Source organism: Phoca vitulina, unplaced genomic scaffold, assembly GCF_004348235.1.
Source record: "Phoca vitulina isolate PV1807 unplaced genomic scaffold, GSC_HSeal_1.0 scaffold2, whole genome shotgun sequence".
NCBI classification, from domain to species: Eukaryota; Metazoa; Chordata; class Mammalia; order Carnivora; family Phocidae; genus Phoca; species Phoca vitulina.
The window spans coordinates 81530080-81550072 of NW_022589705.1; the positions used below are offsets into that span (position 1 = coordinate 81530080).

Sequence of the window (19993 nt, forward strand, 5' to 3'; positions counted from 1 at the left end):
ATGGCCAGCTTTGACTTTTGGTATGAAGTCTCTCAAGTGGATGTATTAAACTTCTTACCCTTGTCCTGCCATCTCTTTGCTCTTTGTGTAATAGATGGCATGCCTCCAATCAATTTTTTTTAAATCCCCTCCCTTGTTGGCGGCGGAGGGGGGGGGGGGGGGGGGACGGGGACTAGATGTTTTAAAATACAATGTTCATTAGAAGGCTAGCACACTTGGGCTCAAAGAAAACGTTGTTTTTGTATAGCTAATCAGTGTTTCTTCCTCTGGCCTCAATTTCCCTAGTTCCACATACTTCCCTCCCTGGGGTGCTGCAGGGGGTTAATTAATTAAGATTTGTAAAAGGCTTTGAGGAGCAGGGGAGAAAGTATTAGGGTCTCATGCCCCAAGCCATGGCCCCATCCTTTCATCCCGTCCAGTGGCACAGGCAACCCCATTCTTATGCATGCCAAGCTCCTAATCCCCTCTTGAATGTGGCAGCTTCCAAGGAAGAGGACAAGAGGCCTTAACTAGAAACAAAAATCCACTGTAATGAGGTGGAAGGACTGAATTTTCAAGATTCATTTCTAACAAAATGGCTGAACAGGAACTGTAATGGTTCTTCTGTTACTTCTGAGTCCCAATCCAAGAAAGCGGGAATTATGGAAGAAAAAACACCCTGAAGATCCAACAAGAGGACAGTTTCAGTACCAATAACTTTTTATTTATTCATTGTATTTTTCCAGGGTAAAGAGAGAAGGGAAAAGGGTCAGCATGTGTGTTACAAAACAATAGCAAGTGGGAAAGGAAGTACCCGGCACAGCAAAACAACCATCAAATAAACACTCCCAGAGATGGAGTCACTAAAGCCCAAGGAGGCTGTCTCCTGCAGTTCAGAAATGATGGGAAGGGATCAGGGAAAGAACAGATAGGTACAGCTTTCCTACCACCGCCCCCCCCATAAATTCAAGATTTCACACAAAGCTTTGGTTTCTAGCAGTAAACATGGAGTTACATTCGTCCGTCTCCTATTAAACAATCTTGTGGCCACTTTGACATAAGCTTCTTGCACCTGCATAAAAGTTCCTGAGTGATTTGGATATACATTCATCTTCCCTTCCTTGGTCTCCCGACCCTACTTTCTACATGGAAAGCACCCCCCCCATTGCATTTGCTTCTCTCTACCGTAAGACTGGAGATTGAAGTAGGTTTGTTCCAACCAAATACAAGCATATCAATATGAATCACATCAAGGAATGGTCTTGGCACAGGACACTGGGAACAAGGGAGGAAGTGTTCTTTGCTTCTTCCAGATGTAAATGTGTATGTGTGGGGGCTTTTTTGGGGAGGAGGGGTAGAGGAGGGGTAGGGTAGGAGTCAAGTTTTTAGGACAGAAGATCTGGCCAAAAATAGGAAAAAGGGGAAGGGAACACAAAAGAAAGGATGGTTCAAGACCGCCACACTTCCAGAGGGGTCACCAAGCCATGTTCCAGATTCTTTTCCTGGTGCAGAACCTTTTGTCAAAGATGCTTTGGCTATTTTTCTCAATACAAAAAGAAGTTTGTAAACAATAAAACCCCAAAAGAACATGGAGAAGACCAACACATTATATTTACACAAACCAGACCACCTAGCAATCACCCAGTCCGCTATTCGTTAAGTCCTACGAAACCCAAACAAATACGAAAACTAGAGGGGGGGCAGCGAGCGGGGGAGACAAGAACCCAGGATCAGACACACATCACCCAATGCGTTCTATTGCATTTGCCCCGTTTCAACAGTGAGGTAGGTTTGTGGTGATCTCATAGCATGTAAATAAAACCTGTTCTCCCTTAGCTACCACGACACTAACCACTGCAGCAGCAGGACAGGACACCGGATCTGGGCACCGCGAAGAAGCCATGGCTTATGGTCTCTCTGGAAGCCAACAAGAAAAGCCCAGAATTTATAAAGGTTAAGAAACTTAGCCTTCGCTTCATACACTCATCCCTGGGCAGCTCAAGATGGGTCCAGAGTTATTTTTCTTAAACCCATCCTTACCAATTCATTTTTAAAACCTGCGCACGCGCACGCGCACGCACACACACACGCACACACACACACACCCCCTGTTGTGCATGGTAGGTCTCCAGTGAAGGATGGATCTGGTATGTAAAGTGAGTCCCGTGCCCTGGGATTAGAAGTCTGGAACAGGAATCCTTTATTACACGTATAGACAACTCTCAACTAATCTTGGCTTCCCCATGGCACCTTTCAGCTGGTGCGGCCTCTCCTGACGCTACTTCCTGGACCATCTTTTCCTGTTCAGATCAATTTCCAATCTTCCAGTAGGAGATCAAGTCATGGGGCAACTGAGTTAAAACCTAGTCTCCCATGGCTCACTGAAGGTAGAGGGGTTTCAAGAGAACACTATGGCAGAAAAGTCAGCTCTAATTGCCAAAAATGAGGTAGTTCAATAGGCTATGCACTCCAAATAGATGTTCTCCCTGGTGATCAAACAGAAAATATTCCTGCTGTGCAGTCCCGGAGCTGCTGCCGACTTATCCCTGAGATCGCTAATGTACCTGAGAACACAGTGCAGGAATGAGGGCCTTAAGATTAAAATACACAAAAATACAAAACCAGAATATTTATATTACGAAAACAAAGTTAAAATGCACAAGATACGTCATTCGCACACAGCTAGTGCAGTTGGCATCCTGGAGAAAGTGGGGCCCAAGGTGCGGTGTCCACGGGAGCAAATAAATAAAATTCTATCGGCCCAGAATGGGGTGGGAGTCAGCTTCGGGGCAGCAGGTCTGCAGCTGTTCCCCCACCAATCCTGTGGCTACTGTCACAACCCACTGCTTGAGACAGTCCTCAGCACCCTATATCCCAACAGTAGGTTATGAGACAAGATGTGGAAAAACCCGCCTTACCCCTGAGAGACTCCCTCCCACAGAATGTAGTGGCTCGTGGGTTGGGCCCATCCATCTGGTCTCATGCTTAAATCTCTACATTCTGGCATGGGAATAATTATTATTACATCTCCTTCTTCGAAAGGAAAACAATTCCCCTCCCCAGGCCACTTTCAAAAGCTGGAGATCTGGGGGCGGAGACTCCTATAAAGCACACAGGGAGGGATTTTCTCCAGAACCCTCAGAGCATTTGGATAGAGTGCGGTTGGAGATCATTGGCCTCACCCCTTCCCCCCTACCCTGTGCCAAGAGGGAAGAGGGGGTGACGCTGTGGACCCCGGCCTGAGATGCATGGCAGAGCCAGCTGCCCCCCACCCACCCTGTCCCCACTTTCTCCACTCTGCCGATTGATGCCTGCTCCTCAAAACTTCCTGATCGCCAAAGAATTGCCCCCACCCGCTGCAGCTCAATTCTGGGCCTCTGGGAGCAGGGCAGGGCTATGGATCTCTTCTTCTTCTTCCTCCCGAAAGTAGGCTGGCTTTCCCTGTGAGCTGGGAGCCTGCTGGGCCTTCAGGGGGCACGAGGCCACCATATGGCTGATGCTCTGGCAGAAGTGGCACTTCTTGGGCTGGGGTGGCAGCTTGCATTCCTTGGCATGGTGGTCTAGACCTCCACAGTTGTAGCACCTAGAACAGAGCAGGATGGTCAAGTTGAGAAACGAGTGAAGAGCAGAAGCCTTCCTCTGAGTGAGGACACCTGGGCTCTGGTCAGTTACTATACTCACTCCCCTTCCTGGAAACTAATTTCCCCACTTAGAAAAGGAAGAATATGACCATAACTGCTACCTCTAAGTTCTTCCTAAATCTGTAATTGTCTAGATGGTATCTTCAGATTCAGGTTAACCTGAAAATACTGAAGTATCAAAAATGGAAATCATGGACCCCAACTGGAAACTGCAATTTGGGAGATAGGTAAGATGCTACCATGCCCTTAAGAAACGGTACCTGTCATTCACTAAAAATAAGGAAAATTAAAGGAATCAGACCATATGATCTGCTCCAGGACACAGTGAAGACAAAAAAAACGAGCCACTTAGGAGACCTAGTGAAGAAGCAACAGGTACATACACCAGTTTGCCCTCATCACATAGAGTTTCACATTCGTGGTCTCCTTTGCCTCTAAAATAATCATGTGAGGCTAGCATCACTACCCCTAACTAACAATGGAAGCAAGAGCTCACAGAGCAAAATTACTTGTCAAGTCAAAAAGCTAGGTCATCATGTGGCCTTCTCACCTACAGCCCTTTCCCCATCTCCCACATCCTAAGGCAGAAACCCCGAATACCCAGGTGTTGCCAGGGACCACAGGCTTCATTTTGTCTTTGGCATCCTGGTCCAAGAAAGGGGCTAGATCGGGAGAGCTCTCCCTTTTCAAGCCACCTTCATACCTGTCTCCCTTTGATCTGCGCTTCTGCATGTTCTTCCCTTTGGGCCGCCTCTCACTCCCAATACAAAACACCCCACCAGGGCCGGTGACCCTGATAGACTCTAGGCCCTTAGCCGACTTCTTAAAGGTGAACTCCACTGCCTCACCCTCCTTCAGGCTCCGGAAGCCCTCCATGTGCAGCTTGCTCTGGGGAAGGGAAACATGGTAGATTTTAACGTTAGTTCTCCATGCTTACACCAAAAGCCTGCATACATGCGTTCTTGTAAGTTATGAAGAACAAGTGTGATAATACTGCCATGTTATCAGTAAAGAAACTGTCAACTCAAAGAGCCCCATAATTAAGAACAAGTGATCTATGTTACATTAACAAAGAACAATCATTACATAATCAGATGCCATAACATTTTCGGTAGCTAGTCTCATTTAAACTAAAATAAAACAGATCAAAAATTTTTAAACTTAGCATGCATAAGAAATCAACAAATAGGGGCACGTGGCTGGCTTGGTTGGTGGAGCATGTGGCTCTTGATCTTGGGGTCATAAGTTCAAGCCCCATGATGGGTACAGAGATTACAGGAAGGAAGGAAGGAAGGAAAGAAGGAAAAGAGAGAGAGAGAGAGAGAGAGAGAGAGAGAGAAAGAAAGAAAGAAAGAAAGAAAGAAAGAAAGAAAGAAAGAAAGAAAGAAAGAAAGAAAGAAAAGAAAGAAAGAAAGAAAGAAAGAAAGAAAGAAAGAAAGAAAGAAAGAAAGAAAAGGAAGGAAAGAAGAAAGGAAGGAAAGAAAGAAAAAGGGAGGGAGAAAGGGAAAAAGGAAGGGAAATCAACAAATATAAAATTGTAAAATGTAACAGCCTTGTACACTTTAAAAATGTTGAGGTCATGGGCACCTGGGTGGCTCAGTGGTTAAGTGTCTACCTTCAGCTCAGGTCATGATCCCAGGGTCCTGGGATTGAGCCCCGCATTGAGCTCCCTGCTCGGTGGGAAGCCCGCTTCTCCCTCTCCCACTCCCCCTGCTTGTGTTCCCTCTCTTGCTGTGTCTCTCTCTTCAAATAAAAATAAAATCTTAAAAAAAAAAAAAATGTTGAGGTCATGAAAAACAAAGTCTGAGTAAGTACAGAAACTCAACAATTAAGTGTGATGCATGCTCCTGGATTGGGTCCTGGAACAGGGAAAAAAACCATTAGGACAACTCACAAAATTTACATATTGGAATACAGATATGTTCCCATATTAAATGCCCAGATTTTGATCTTTGTACTGAGACTGTGAAAGAGAGTGACCCTAGTTTCGAAAATACACACTGAAATATTTAGCAATAAAGGTGCTTGATGTCTGTAACTTATGATTAAGGAGACAAAAAAAGTTTATTTGTACAATGAAGAATGACAAGGCAATTTTAAGAATTGGGACAGAATTTTAAGAATTGCTGAATCTGGGTAAAGGTCCTATGGGAGTTTTGGGGTAAAGGTCATACGGGGAGTTTTTAGTATTATTCTTGCAACCTTCTTCCAGGTTTGGAATTCTATCAAAGTAATGTTACTACAAGGTCAAGGAACAAGACAGTATGACCCAAGCAGATGGATCAGTAAGTTTATAAGGGAAAATCCACTAAGAGATCCAAATACATATCGAGAAATTAACAGGTGAGGGAAACAGTTTAAAACGGTTGAGAAAATTAGCTGTCCGTTTTGGATATCAAGCCAGACTTCTACACTTTCTATCACATGTATGCAAAATACATTCCAGAGGGTTTAAATATCAAAATGTTAAAAAAAAAAAAAGGGGCGCCTGGGTGGCTCAGTCGTTGAGCGTCTGCCTTCAGCTCAGGTCATGATCCCAGGATCGAGATCATCTCAGGTCATGATCCCCGCATCCGGCTCTCTGCTCAGTGGGGCTCTCTGCTCAGCGGGAAGCCTGCTTCTCCCTCTCCACTCCCCCTGCTTGTGTCCCTTCTCTCACTGTCTCTCTCTCTGTCAAATAAATAAATAAAATCTTTAAAAAAAAAAAAGTTAAAATCCTGTAAAAAGACAGACTGATGAAACTACAAAAAGCAACTATAAATCAGTAAGAAAAAAAAAAAAAAATCACAGAATCTCATGCCTAACACATTTTTGAATGAACCAATGACCCAAGAGGTAAATCTGAATTATCTGACTTGGGAAGATGACCAGGTACTACTGGTGAAGGAAAAAAAGATCTAGAATGTTTGGAACAACCCCATTAAAACACCACATGTTTTTACCAAAATTTAAAAATATCAACACTTGCCCGGCAGCCTTCCCAAAAAATGGGAGTTATCACCTAGCTAGGTGAGCAGCTATAACAGGGTCAGAAGAACCCAGGGTTCCTGATTTAAATAAAGCTCACAGCCTATTCCACCTTGCCACTTAATACATCAACAGCAACACCTTAGTGCAGGTGAACGCCTCTCCCATAGCCTCCCCAGAATAGACTTCATTATAGCTTACCCCATTATAGTCAAACATCCAAAGAGTGTGTCAAATGTCAACAAAGTGTAGTCATAGAAAATAGGGTTCAGAGAAGCAAAAGGCATCACTGTGCACCCACTCTTGGCTTGAGGGAGCATGAATAAGTAACATTATTATATTATGCAGGTGGTGCTTGGTAGGAGGACTGGGACTTCAAACTGGGACTTAGGTCTTAGGTGCAACATGCTCTTTAGCTGATGGGATCCCCAATTTCTCCATCATTTACATTGTTGTTTTAATTCAGATAGCATTGCTGAAGACAAAGATCCCATTGAGATCACTGGTTAAGAGCCTAAGCTTGAGTGCCAGACATGGTAGTTCATGAAATGTTGGTTCTACCAACTGTTGCCTGCATGACCTTAAGTCAATCATTCACCTCTGGCCCTCAGCTCCTTCAGAGGATGGGGTAACAGGTAAGTTACTCACCTAGGCCTCTAATGAAGATTATATGGGCATGGAAACATCAAGAATATGCTCAGCTAATATTTCATGTATCATTATCTGTACCTTTTGTCCACCAGTTCCATCATAGGAATAGCCTCTCCTGTCTTTTCCTTCCCACAGGAACAGCCTAGGACATGAAGACTGCGCCCCTCCCCCAATGTTGATGTGAGGGAAGGGGCAGAGTGTTAAAGCAGGAAATAAAAACACTGCAGGGCTCTTTCCCCTTTCCTGTTGCACAGAAACCACCCTGATTTGAAGTTACATTTGACTTGTTTCTTATTCATCTGGGACAAGTCAGTCGGTCAGGAGGTACAACCCCAGGTCCTCCCATTTGCCTAGTGGGCTCCGAGGCTGGGACACTCCTAGTTCCAGCTGTGATTGAGCAGATACGTGATTAAGAACAAGGGTTTGGAGTCTGAGGGCCTGTTGTTCCCTCCTTTCTGCGCTGACCTATAAAATGGAGCAAATATTAATTTTATGGAGGAGCTATGAGGTTTATGCATGAAGAGTGGTTAACACATAGCCAGCCACACATAAATCCTCAGTGAGTAGCAGTTATCAGCCCCTTCAGACTGGATCAGGGCAGGGTAACAGTGAGAACCAAGTGTCAAGAGCCTCAAAATTTTAACTCTGGTTTTTATAACTGTGGAAACTCAGAAAAAAATATCCATCTACACCTCCTAGGCTTACTGGGAGAACAAGACAATACCAGTGTGGGCAACGTGAAACTGGTCCTCTCAGGTCACCCACTCCATCACTGGAGGATCTGAGGTCTATTTAAGCCTCTCAAAAGTTTAAAAAAAATAACCCCGCAGGCACCTTACCATAGCCGGTCAAGATTTAGACTGGTGGTCTCCAGGGGTGGCTCCCTGCCCCCCACCCCGCCCCTTTCTACAGCACATAGTTTGAATTCCTCTCTTATCAGATAGGTAATCACCGTGCAGCCCCACTGAGCTGGCCTCACAGGGCCTGCATCAGAAAGGAGCCTGAAATTCTTGCTACCACCCCCACCCCACCCCCAACCACACACAAAGCAGGGCCCCGCCCCTCTCCCCATCCCCTCCAAAAAAGAAAAGGCCTGGGGGGGAGGGGCAAGGCTTGAGCTCCCCCAATAGAGCCCAGCCCCAGGAAACAAAGAGTTGACACTGGTTGGTTCTGGTGGTCAGATTCCTGGAGTTCCAGAGGCTGCGGCTTCCCCCGACTCCCCCCCCCCACCCCACATTCACCACATTCATCAGTTCCTTCCTCTCCATGTTGGGGTTATGGTCACGGAGAGAAATGGATAGAGACACCTTTCTTCCCCAGTCAAGCCTGCTGGGTCTGCCAAAGTCACCACCAGCAGCCATCCTTCCTTCTCCCTGACCTGCCATCCCAGCCTTCCACAGAGAGAACTACACAGGACCCCTGCCCATCCCCCAACCCTTGTTACCTTTGGTCAAATCCTTTATGCAGGAACCTGAACGAGGGTTATTTATTCCGATAAATTATGTGAAAGGTTAGTGGGGGAGGCAGGCTTCCTTCCCATCTTCCTTACCTAGTTCGATCAAGGCCGGAGGGTGGGCAGCCCACAGGGGGCCCACTGCACGGGGGCCAATGGCATTTCTTCTGTTGGATGGCAGGGAAGGGTTTAGGCCAGTTCTCTATTTAGACCCTCTGCTTCCTTCTTAATACCTCACCACTGTCTCCACTAACCTTCCCCTCTTCAAATACTCCATCCCAGCATCAATCGGTGGCTTCAGCAGTTTCTATAATAAAAAGGAGCTTAGGGGTCACTCAGAGAATGTGATGGAGTAAAAAGCACACAGGCACTTGAGTTTCCCCGGAAATTACTCTCTAAGGTCGGACACACGTGGGTTTTTTAATCTTTTGTAAAAGCAGGGCATCAGACTGCATGATAACCAGCTCCAACAAGGCCCATTTTTAGTCACATTGCTCCTTTCTCCAGAAGTGGCAGGCAGAATTTCAGGAAAACTTGCTTCGGTCTCAGGGATCCAAGTCTGAGTTCCTGGTTTTTCTGCAACACTCAGGGCCATTCCAGCTCAAGACTGATTAGTGCATGTCTATCCCTTCAGGGCTAGACACCTAGCAGTACACAAATCTTTGTGGCCTCAACCAAGCTCTCCACTATCCTGAGTTGCTGATATGTATCCACGCTTAGTAAGGCTAAGGAGAGGCTAAGGAGAGCTCTAAGCACTTACCCTTTATACCAAGCCTGCCAAGTAGGCCTTATTATGACCCCATGTTACAGCTGAGGTCAGGGAGGCAGAGAAGGGAGACACCTTGTCCAAATTCAGTGAGCTGCAGAGATGCTCTGATTGCAGCTAGCCTGACCCTCCAGCCAGTGCTATGCAATATAATGCAGATCACATACACATATTCTAGAACTTTCTGACAGCCGCATATAAGGAAAGGAAGCCGATGAAAGAAATGACTCAGTCCTGAGGCGTTGTCATAGTCCTACGTGAGCTTCATTCCTGAAGGTAGGATTTGGTAGGGGCTACAAAACCAACCAGCTCTACCAGAAGCAGTTTGTTTGATGATGTGTCAGGGAGGGTTGAGGAAAGAGATCTGTCCAGAACCAGAGGCTGCCAGCAGACAGACAACCCCCAGAAAGCACCTCTGCTCGGACACAGCCAGGACCCCAGCTCCTGCCTGGAGTCCTCCACCAGATGGTGCTGCTCAGCAGCTTGTCTGCATTAAAAGCCGCTCTCGGGTGACTGAAGAAGTTGCCAGGTTCGGAGCTGAAAAGCAGAGCTTTATCTCCCCAGCTCCTTAGGGCAAGGAAGCTTCTGTCCTCAGGAAGGAGTTTCAAGGGGACCAAACTTTCAAGGATAGGAAGCTGACTTCTCACCAGGGCCCACACCCACCCAAGGGGTGCAGAAGAAAGGGTCCTGCAGTTTTAAGCCAGAAACCCAGTTGTTCTGGTGCTCTTGACCATTTACAAAAGCCACTTACTCTTCTTGGACTTTGAGTTCCTGTGTGAATTAAATAGTCCAAGCTGAGATCATTTGAAATGAGTCTATACAAATTATTTACTATTCCTGAAAATTTTCTCCTCCCCCACACCGCCTGACCCCAGACTTCGGATAGGTAGTAATTGTTACTCCTGCCTGCAGGAAGAAGGGAGGGTGGAGGTTTTCCCTAGAGCAGTTTCCCCTCCAAAAACAGGCAATTCTAGTAGGGTGGTTTGATTAGGAATGTTCAAGAAACAATTTTGCCCTGGGGAAAGTCACTAAAAGACAGGCAGTTGTGTCACCAGCTGAATGAAGGTGACAAGTTTCTCATATTGAAAGCTCACTCAGGATGGTGGCACAGCCTTTACTTGGGACACTGTCCAGAAAGCATGTCTCTTCAGAAAGAGAAAGACCCGAGAAGATCCCATAACGCTCAAACTAACCTCTACCAACTTTCTGAAAATCAGGGTGATTCACTTACTTCTTAGAATCTGATTTGTCCTGTTAAGATGAAAAAATTAAGGAATGACCAAACCTGTGGCTTCCAGTCCATAAGCAAAAAAACCAGAGGATCCCATCTGGGTCTCCACGTTGTGACAATCCTGCCACCAACTTTCATGGTGCATCTAAGAGCCCAGCCCTATTTTAGACATCGGTCCGGAAAAGCAGTTATCAGCTAACATTCCCTCCCCTATCTCCAATCTTTTTCTCTGGAGGAAGACCTCTACTGACAAGGACCCCAAACTGTTCACGTCCTCCTGATTCGGGAGCTCCTTACTTCATATGCATTCCTTCAGCCCACCAAGTAAGGACTAGGAAACTAACCGGACAGCTAGTCCCGCCCTTAAGAGCTTATAGGTTAGTTAGAGAAGGAGAGATAAGACAAGCACATCACTAACTAGATATGAGGTGAGTAATCAGAGGCACTACTAAAGTTATAAACCAGGTGGGAAAGATCTCTTTACATTCTCCCCTCCCCGCCCCCAACACCCAAGAGTCCTAATCCAGACCCTGCCGGAGGTTGCTCTCCCACTCATCCTTCGCAGAAAAAGCAAGCCACGTGGCTTCAGTTGTTAACAGTTCCTCAGGATTGAAATTTTTCCTCCTAACCCAAACTTGGTCCCTTAGTCAGATTTGGGCTCTTCTTTTGCCTCCAGGCCTTCCAATTCCGCTTTTTAGCTAGAAAGCCATCTTAAACTCATATTTGGGTTCTGAGCAGCTGTAGAGTAAGCAGGGAGCCTTTTCTTGTTCTCAAATTTCCACAAATCTTGGGGGTTTGGGAGTTGAGCCACAGGAAACATGAGTTAAGCCAAAACTCTTAAAACGGCTATGAAGATTTCAAAATTCTTGGTTAATCTTAGGAAAACAATTTAGTGCTTTCTTGCCTGCTTTCCCTATACAACTATTTCTCAACTGAGGGGGAGTCTGCCTCCAAGGGGGGCATTTGGCAACGTCTGGAGACATTTTTGGTTGTCACAACCGAGGAATGCCCTGAACAAAGAGTTATCCTTTTCAAAATATGCCAACAGTGTTGAGGTTGAGAAACCTTGATTTAGGGCTGGCCATCTGCCAATATTATGATTCTTAAATTCTCCTAACCCCAGGGACAAGCAGAGAGTTCTAGATCTAAAGATCTGTGTCTGAATAAAACGGTTGTTTAGAGAAATCTCTTTTGCAAACCCCCCCCCCCCTTTTTAAGGGTAAGGGTAGGTTTTTTTTCCTACTCATCAACGGGGGGGGGGGGGGGGGGGGGGGGCATGAAGTGTTCTGAGAGGGAGCAAGGACAGTAGTGAATAGTGTTGGGAACCAAATAAGCCCAACCTTGGAAGGAAAAGAAAATGTTAAATTGCTTTCCCCCCTTTTTATCTTTTCTTTATTAAAGGGCTTCCTGACCCTTCTTCCCTGGTAGATGTTTACCAGGACAATTATCCTTCTCACCACCTCAGGCTCCAGGGTACCTACCAGCAGCAGCCAAAGAAGGGGAGGTTTTCTTCTTAAAGAGAGCTGCCTTACCCGAGCCCCCACCTCCCGCCACACACACACACACACACACACACACACACACACACACACACACACACTCTCTCTCTCTCTCTCTCTCTCTCTCTCTCTCAACACATTCCTTCCCTAGAACAATTTTTAGGGATCATCCTGCATCTACTCAATTCCTCTACATTCGATCCCCAAGAGATAGTTCAGATTTCTCAACTGCAGGGACTGTAATCACCAGTCTACTGCTACCATAGGGTTTGAGGATCAACCCAAGCCCCAGCAGCATGCTATCCTACCAGGTAAGGTTCAGGGAATTTCCAGTCATTGTCCTCTGTGACTGTTGGTGGAGGGCGTTTGGGAGACAAATTGCTGATTCCTTCTCCCTGCTCAACTCCCTCTTGATAACTTACTCAACCTCGGCATGTCCCCGGACATTCCAAGACCCAGATTATCTCCCAACTAACACAATGAAGGAGCATGGTGCAGGCTCCACTCCCCAAATCTGAAGGTCCCTGCTTTCCTCTAGACCATCCAGTATTTTCCAAATGCTTTTGATCCCAATGTTAAGTGGCTTGAGGCACAGATTCATTTGTTCAGGAACACCTTCCTTGGTATTTGCATAGCACCAACGAACCCCAGATGATGAGGGGCTACATTCCTCCCAGCCCCTATTTAGCAGCCTTTGGAAGGGAGGCAAGAAAATGTTGGGTCTCTTTTATTCCAAGCCTCCCAAAGTTGGGGAAGCTGTCCAGTCCGTCTCCAGACCAACAGAATTTAATCTCTTTGTGATCAGATAAATGGGAAAGTGGGAGAGCTGGCTACCCCGCTGAGGAGGGCCATTCAAAGCTGGTTCCTGTAATAAAGTGATTTAATAGATCTAAAGAGGCCAATTCCCTTCATTCTCCCACAATTACTTCCTGTGGGTTATCATTCACATATGTAAATGAGATGGGGTTGGGGGGGCAAAGCCAGAACTAGTTGTCGGGATGGTGGGAGGGCGGCTGAGGGTGGGAGGAGATACAGGACAAGGCTAGGAAGTGGCTAAGCATATGGCTGCACACCCTCCCAGGGTATGTTCGAGTAACCCAGTGACCCCCTCCCCAGTACCCAACATGAACTGGTTCCCTGCATCCCCTATCTCCCCACTCCGTGTCCTCGCTGAAGGCCATGCTCCGGAGGCTTCCCTGCAGCCTCCCACCAGTCCACCCAGGATCTCCCTCACCCCTCCCCCTCCAGAATACCATCCCTCAGGCTCCAACCCTTAATCCCCACATCCTCCTTTCCCCTCCCCCAAGGCTCCTAAAGCCAACCTCTCCGAAGTAACCCCTCCCTGCCCGGCCTGGGTGTCAACCTACTGGACCTGAGATGATCAATTTCTCCCTCCCAGGTCCCACACCAAACCTCCAAAGGTGCAAGGGAGCCAAGCAACTTCCTTTTCATGGTTGTTATGGGTGGCTGGTGTCTCAGGACCACCAGAACACTTCTAAGAGATTCAGGAGGGGGTGAGAGGAAGAGGAAGCCAGGGAGGAGGGAAACCTGAAGTCTCTGGCTCCTTGTTCGAGGCTGGAATGTTAGGACAGCAATCAATGGCTGTCTGGGGCCATAAATGCCAAGCAGAGAATAGGTCCAGAGGCTAGCCTCCCTCCACCCCCTGCCCTGCGACACTGAATTTCACCCCCACTGGGCTGCCTTGCTTTAACTGAGAACTTGGGGTTGTGACCTAACTCCCTCCCAGCCTGGACTAGAAATCTAAGGCCTGGACTCCTTAGGTTTTCCTTCCTGGTAGAACTCCACAGCCAAAGCCCAGTGGGTTAATTGTGTCTGAGATGGGTACTCTGGAAGAGGTTTCAGGCCCCCAGATTCTTCAAGGATCTGCCAAACTCACTCAGGCCCCAGGGCTTGAGTTTTGGGTGACCACCTGGGTGAGGAGACCCGGCTGACTTCTCAGCTTTACCCGTTTGATCCCGGAGCGGTCTGCCTGCTTCTCTCCCGCCAGGGAGCTCCATTCACACGTTAGTGAAAGACGCTGGGCGCTCAGGGCCCTGCTCTGAAGGGGCATGTGCTTCCCTGGCCGGTCTGCTCGGCCCTCCCCCCACCGGCAAGCACAATACAACCTTAGTTTCTGCCACATGGGGTCACCTCCCTGCCCCCTGCCCCCTTCCCGGGGGAAAGAGGTAACAGACACGTGGGAAGCTAGAGGGGTTCCGGGAAAGGTTGGGGGTGCTGATAATAGACTCTGCACCCCCCCGTCCCGTTGGTGTTAATGGGGACTCAGAACTGGGGTGCCACGGCACAGACGAGAGCGCACAATGAGGGCCCCACGATCTCCCTCATCCAACAGCCGAGTCCGGCCGCCCATCCTTGAATATGCGCGCCAACATCCCCTTCCCCCGGCGAAGTTCCCCGAATCGGTCTCACCTGATGCACAAAGACATCCACCGGGGGATCAAGCGCGACCCCGGCGCGGGCGGTCATGGACAGGAAGCCGAAGCCCATGCGCACGTTGAACCACTTACAGATGCCGGCACCGTGCAGCAGCTGCGGCTCTTCTGCCGCCCGGGCGGCGTCGTCCGGCGTCTCCTCCGGCGCCTTGGCGCAGCCACCTGGAGGTTGGGAGGGCGCTCAACTGGGGGGCCACGGAATTGGAGGGTACTCTCAAGACCCAGCAGGGAGACCCCAGTGTCCAGCCCCCGCATGGGCACCCAGGTGGCTGCAGGTACCAAGCAGCTGGCGAGGAAAGACGTGTCCTGGCCGCCTCCCGCGCTCCCCAAGCTCACGCTGAAGCCAGTGTTGCCCCAAAAGTTTTGCTCCTCTTCCCACAACACGTTGCCCGGGGATAGATGGCCCGACAGGCCCCTCCTCTTCTCTCCCCCCGCCCCCGTAGCCTCGGCGTGCACGCCACTGGGACACCAGGGTTCCTTGGTCCAGAAAGGGCCCCTGAAGCAGGAGGCCGCACAGACTTAGGGTCCTTCGGCCAGTCTGGGGGACATATCCCCACCTCCCTTTTATGTGGCTCCTGGGCGCCCCTGAAGCCTAAGGTGTCCCCAGTAAGTCCCGAGCTCGAACCTGCAAACTGCTGGTTTGACACAGAGCCCATGGTAGTCGGCTGAGCCCGCGGCCCCGGGCCCCTGGTCGGGTGGCTGCTGGCCCCAGAGAAGTCCGGAGGCAAAGGGGTGGCTCGGAGAAGAGGCTGCTACATCTTCCCCAGCACAATAGCGGTGGGAGGGCCCACGGCTTTTCAAAGGCTCCCAAATTCTAAAAGACAATGACCCAACCCCCCGCGGGCAGCCCCCTCCCCTCCCCTCCCTCTTCTTTCCCCTCCCTTTCCCTCTGGCTCCAGCTCCGGCCCTCCCCCATCGCTATGGTCTCTGACACCTCTGGGGTGTCCCTTCTCAGAATCTTGAGGTTTGACACCCCCTCCCCACACACACATCTGGAGATGGGGGCCGTCAGCCCTAGAAGTCTTGAGTACCCCGGAATTTGGGATCCTGTACTTTAACGACTTAGTGGGGGCTCCCCAAAGCAGCATACAGGTGGGGGGCTTGTGTGTGGGGGATAGTTCTAAAACCATGTGACTGCTCCCACACACACTCACAGACCACCCCCACCCCCCGCGCAGATAATTATACATTCCAGAGAGTTGGGGGAGGGAGGTGTGAGCCTGGCAGCGCTGGCCAATCAGAGACTCAAACCACCTGTCAAGGGAGAAATGGATGAGCCCTCCCCCTCCCCCAGCTCTTGAGCGCCCCTCCCCCTCCCTTCCCCTTCAGGCCTCCGAGCTGACCCGGCTGCTTGGCGCTGACCCGCTCTCACCCCCCACCCCCGTGTGCTTAGATAGACCTGGAGTTCAGGACATTAGGAAGCCTGGGATGGGGAAGCAGGGGGGAGGCTGGAGACCCAGCAGGGCTGATCTCCAGTCCTGACCAAGGCGCTGCCTCTCAAGGGGCTGTCTCTGACTAACTGAATGTCTCCGCCTCCCTGAGTTTCGACTGTTTTTCTAGATCTCTCAAAGTGCTCCTAATTGATTCTGTGTAAAAAAAAAAATCCTTTCCTTCCAAATCTGTATCTAAAATTGACTACACGTGGTGCTTCCTGGGCGAGCAGGAGGAACCCAAAGAGTGTTCCTCCCTCCTCCAGCTGTCCTCATCCTGTCCCCATCCCAGTCGCGTCCCTATCTGTTGCTGGGAGAGGGACTAGGTGGGTACGTGGATGGAGGCATTTCTTCCAGCACTCCGGACACTCTTGGGTTCCCAGACCCTCCTCCTTTCAGAGTCCCATCCTAAAGTGCGCTTCCCTCCCCAAGGAGTGCGGTTGGTGGAGGAACTGGAGTAAAGGATCTCCTTACTTAAAGAGGTAGCCTCCCTTCTAAGAGATAAAGAGGGTTGGTCAAGGGGTGGCTAGTGCCCTGGTCGGAGATGGACAATGGCCGGGGGCTCAGTGCACGGCCCTGGCCCTGCCCCTTCACTTCCGGTGCTCAGTTCAAACTGGACAATGCCAGCTCCGGCCAGTTCCCCTCCCCCACTGCTACAACCCATTTAAAGAGACAGAGCCTGCTTTTGGGGGCATCCGCTTGCTCTGAATTCAGTCTCCACCAAGTGTACAGAACCTCTCGCGCTTCTCACCCTGAGCCTCTGTGTGTCTCTGTGTGTGTGTGTGTGTGTGTGCGTGTGTGCGTGTGTGCGCGCGTGCGCCCACATGTGTATTTGAGAAAGAGAGAAAGGGAATGAGTGGGGGTAGGGAAGGGAAAAAGAGAAGAGCAAGGGGCTGTGGAGAGATTATTTTTCTCTCTTTCCTATATGGAATCCTCTTCAAGAGACTAAAACTTGAGTGTAAGGGATGGCGGATAGGACTTTGGGTGATAAAGAGGACAATTGTGGCCCTTTGCTACTCAGCCTTAAAAATACATATCATTAACAAATACCATTATAACAGTGCCCCTGAGAACCTTAATTTAGTTCTTCCAAGTACATCAGACAAAGCCATTTTTATTTATATAATCCTCCCCACCTCAGAGTCTTATCTCCCCTCGTTACTAGCGCCTTTAAAATATATGCACTCCCTGTATCTCTGTCCTTAAGATCCAAGAGCAGGTGACTGAGGTCTGGCTGAAAAGAGGGGAAACGGAGTTTAGCGGTTTGGTTTCGCTTGGTCCGCTCACGAATGAGAGCTGTTCCCTCGGCAAGCGTGACCAGCCTCTCTGTCCAGGGTCCTGAGAATGCCAGGAGCCCTGTCCACGGTGCTGAATAAGGCCAAGCTCTGCTGGCTCCCAGCTCCCAGCTTTGAGAATGCCTTCTTGACTTCCCACCTCCAAGTCCTTCCCAGAAAACCTAATTCTTCTCAACCCTCCAGTGACCCTGACACACTTGAAACAAGTGAAGGGATTCTCTTGAATGCCAAAAAGAGGGAATTTCCAGCAGTATGATTCTATGAGAGCAGAGCAAGTATCTCAAGCTCCCTTTCAGAAAAATGGATTTAACTATTCATTTGGCCACAGAGGGTGAGGAAAGAGGAGATAATGTTTTCTGATTCAAAGGAAACCAGAGTAGGGGCACCTGGCTGGCTCAGTTGGTAGAGCATCTGACTCTTGATCTCCAGGTTGTGGGTTCCAGCCCCATGTTGGGTGTAGAGATTACTTAAAAATAAAAGACCTTTAAAAAAAAAATCTTTTTAAAAAAGGAAACTAGAGCAGAAGAAACAAAAGAAAACAAACAAACAAAAACAAAGGAAACCAGAGTAGAAGAGAGACTAATCTGTTTTCAAATTATTTTCTTAATTAATAGGAAAATAGGAGCACAGGTGTTGGAGTCAGCCTGCCCATGTTTGAATGTCGAGTCTACTTTCACAGCTCTGTGAAGTGGGGCAAATTCTTTAACCTCTCTATGCCTCAGTTTCCTCCTCTGTCCGATGGGGATAATGAGAATATTTAACTCTTACAGTTATTATGAGGATAAAGTTAGATCCTACACATAAAGCTTTTAAAATAATGTCTGTGATGGTTTTTAATAATATAATCTACAACTATTATTATAGTTATTGTGTGTATGATTGTCTCTATGAGCCAAAACCTGCTGGATCATTTGTTTCTTAGGACTGGGGCCATTCATGTGTTACTTCTTTCTGCATCTTCTCCCACATCCTTACCAGTACCTAGCACAGTGCCTGGTACATAGAAGACTCTCAAGAAGAGTCTCCTGAATAGGCTTTAATTGACATAATAAACATCATTATAATAGTCCTAATATTTATTCTCCTGGGCTATCTCTCTTAAGTCTAAACAATGCAACAGAGGAGGCACTCAAGACCTCATAAATTTGCATATGTAGAGGCAGAGGATGCTTTAGGAAGGGACATGTGGCTCCCAACATAATTGGCTCCTCATCCCCAGTGGGTTGATTCTATGTGGGAGATGGGAATTCCTGACCAGACCCTTCTTCTCTTGTGTCCTTATCTCAGTGAAAACTTGTTAGGTACCTACTGTGATCCAGTCAATGTGTTAGCTCACAAGTTTGGCGGAAGAATCAGATCAGTAATATGCACTAAGTAATATGATGACCAAAATTGTACCCCCCAGGGGAAATCGGAGGGGGAGAAGAACCATGAGAGACAATGGACTCTGAAAAACAAACTGAGGGTTCTAGAGGGGAGGGGGGTGGGGGGATGGGTTAGCCTGGTGATGGGTATTGAGGAGGGCACGTTCTGCATGGAGCACTGGGTGTTATGCACAAACAATGAATCATGGAACACTATATCTAAAACTAATGATGTAATGTATGGGGATTAACATAACAATAAAAAAATTAAAAAAATTGTACCCCCCAAAAGTAAAGAAGAAACATGGCTACAGCACCTGGCTGGCTCAGTTGGTAGAGCATGCAGCTCTTGAGGTTGGGGTCCTGAGTTCAAGCTCCACGTTGGGGGTAGAGTTTACTTTAAAAGAAAGAAAAAGAAAGAAGGAAAGAAAGAAAGAAACAAAGAAAGAAAGAAAGAAAGAAAGAAAGAAAGAAAGAAAGAAAGAAAGATTCCCTCTCTTCCAAGTTACAGTCTGGTTAGGAAGACAAGACCTCACATACTTAAGTATTGCAATTTTCTTGTGTATTTCTGGGAATGATAATATCTAGGTAGGAAGAAAAAGGGCTCTCTATTTTTTTTTAAGATTTTATTTATTTATTTGAGAGAAAGAGAGCACAGAGGGAGAGTGAGAGGGAGAAGCAGACTCCCCACTGAGCAGATAGCCCGATGCGGGGGCTGGATCCCAGGACCCTGGGATTGTGACCTGAACCAAAGGCAGATACTCAACCAACTGAGCCACCCAGGCAACCCAAAAGGGCTCTTTAGACAAAGGTATTGTATTAACACAAAGGACATCTATTCTTTAAAGTATTTTGCCAAGTTTCTCTTGTGTAGGTTCATATCTTCATAAAAGGAAGAGCTGAAAGAGGTCTTAGTAATAACTCATTCAACATTTAAAAAATATTTATTGAGCACTCCCATGTGGCAGGCATTGTTCTAAGTGTTGGGACTACATCAATAAACAATACAAACAAAAATGCCACCTTTGTGGAGCTTTTATTCTGACAGGCATTAATAACAACAACTATTATTTATCAAAAATACAGGCACATTTCTTTACCATATTGTACACCTGCAACTCACATAGCACTGTATGTTAACTAACTGGAATTAAAATAAAAACTTAAAAAGCCAAAAAAAATTATTAAAACAAGAAGGCATATTTCTTATCTCATTCAAGCCTGCCAATAACTCTGAGTAATAGGTATTAATATACCCACTTTG

The 19993-nt window shown here is 47.7% G+C and overlaps 1 protein-coding gene across 1 annotated transcript; it reads right to left on the bottom strand.

The window, feature by feature from the left end:
* Positions 1 to 3342: 3342 nt before the first annotated feature.
* On the bottom strand, positions 3343 to 15296 carry LIN28A (lin-28 homolog A). The gene is made up of 4 exons (XM_032417874.1): positions 15266 to 15296; positions 14618 to 14802; positions 4324 to 4508; positions 3343 to 3562 (listed from the first exon to the last, which is right to left on the bottom strand). Exons 1-4 carry the CDS (start codon positions 15294 to 15296, stop codon positions 3343 to 3345), a joined length of 621 nt encoding a protein of 206 aa, XP_032273765.1.
* Positions 15297 to 19993: the final 4697 nt, after the last annotated feature.

What these genes read in the sequence shown, in the direction of transcription:
- LIN28A (XM_032417874.1), bottom strand. Translation starts at nt 15,296, where the DNA reads ATGGGCTCTGTGTCAAACCAGCAGTTTGCAG. An exon ending in GTCAAACCAGCAGTTTGCAG is followed by an intron (nt 14,803 to 15,265) that starts GTTCGAGCTCGG and finishes CCCAACCTCCAG; the next exon opens with GTGGCTGCGCCAAGGCGCCG. An exon ending in TGGATGTCTTTGTGCATCAG is followed by an intron (nt 4,509 to 14,617) that starts GTGAGACCGATT and finishes TCCCTTCCCCAG; the next exon opens with AGCAAGCTGCACATGGAGGG.